This window comes from Egretta garzetta, unplaced genomic scaffold (assembly GCF_000687185.1).
Source record: "Egretta garzetta isolate BGI_Z169 unplaced genomic scaffold, ASM68718v1 scaffold746, whole genome shotgun sequence".
NCBI lineage: Eukaryota > Metazoa > Chordata > Aves > Pelecaniformes > Ardeidae > Egretta > Egretta garzetta.
In genome coordinates this window covers 144,075-144,552 of record NW_009260010.1, presented here as the reverse complement: position 1 = coordinate 144,552, position 478 = coordinate 144,075, and the positions used below count along the sequence as shown (strand labels likewise).

Sequence of the window (478 nt, the reverse complement as noted above, 5' to 3'; positions counted from 1 at the left end):
GGCGAGTAGGGTGTTGGCCATGTTCCCCATCCTGGGACAGGCTGGTGCCACCCGCGGGGAGGTGCATCCCCTGCCCAGGCCCAGCTTTGGTTCCCCGGGTGGTGGGGACAAGCAGACAAGCCCCAGGGGAGGTTCCCCTCCTGCGGCCTCACCCTGCGGTCCCCGGCGGTGATGTTCTGCAGGGCGCCCGAGGCCGCCTCCGTCGTGTGCTTGTTGAGCTCGCAGCGCTGCAGCAGCCGGTTGTAGATGCCCACGATCTGGGGGTTCCAGAGCCACTCCATGCCCTTGGGGTCCTTGGAGACCTCCGTGAAGGTGACGATGTCCGCGTTCAGGTAGTGCTGCAGGGATGGGGGCAGCAGCGTCAGGCCCAGAGTGGCTGGCCCCCCCTGTGAAGCACCCCTAAATGCCGGCATCGTCCCCTTTTCCTGGCAGCTCCCGGCTGGCAGCGGCCCCGCCGGGCACCCCCGCCGGGGCACAC

General features: G+C 69.0%; 1 protein-coding gene across 1 annotated transcript in view; it reads right to left on the bottom strand.

Moving 5' to 3' along the window:
* PKP3 (plakophilin 3) overlaps positions 1 to 478 on the bottom strand; it is a 6,231-nt gene that overhangs the window by 2,025 nt on the left and 3,728 nt on the right. The window contains exon 9 of the mRNA XM_009640596.1: positions 122 to 338. Within this exon, the coding sequence (XP_009638891.1) occupies positions 122 to 338 (217 nt within the window). The remainder of the gene's footprint in view (positions 1 to 121; positions 339 to 478) is intronic.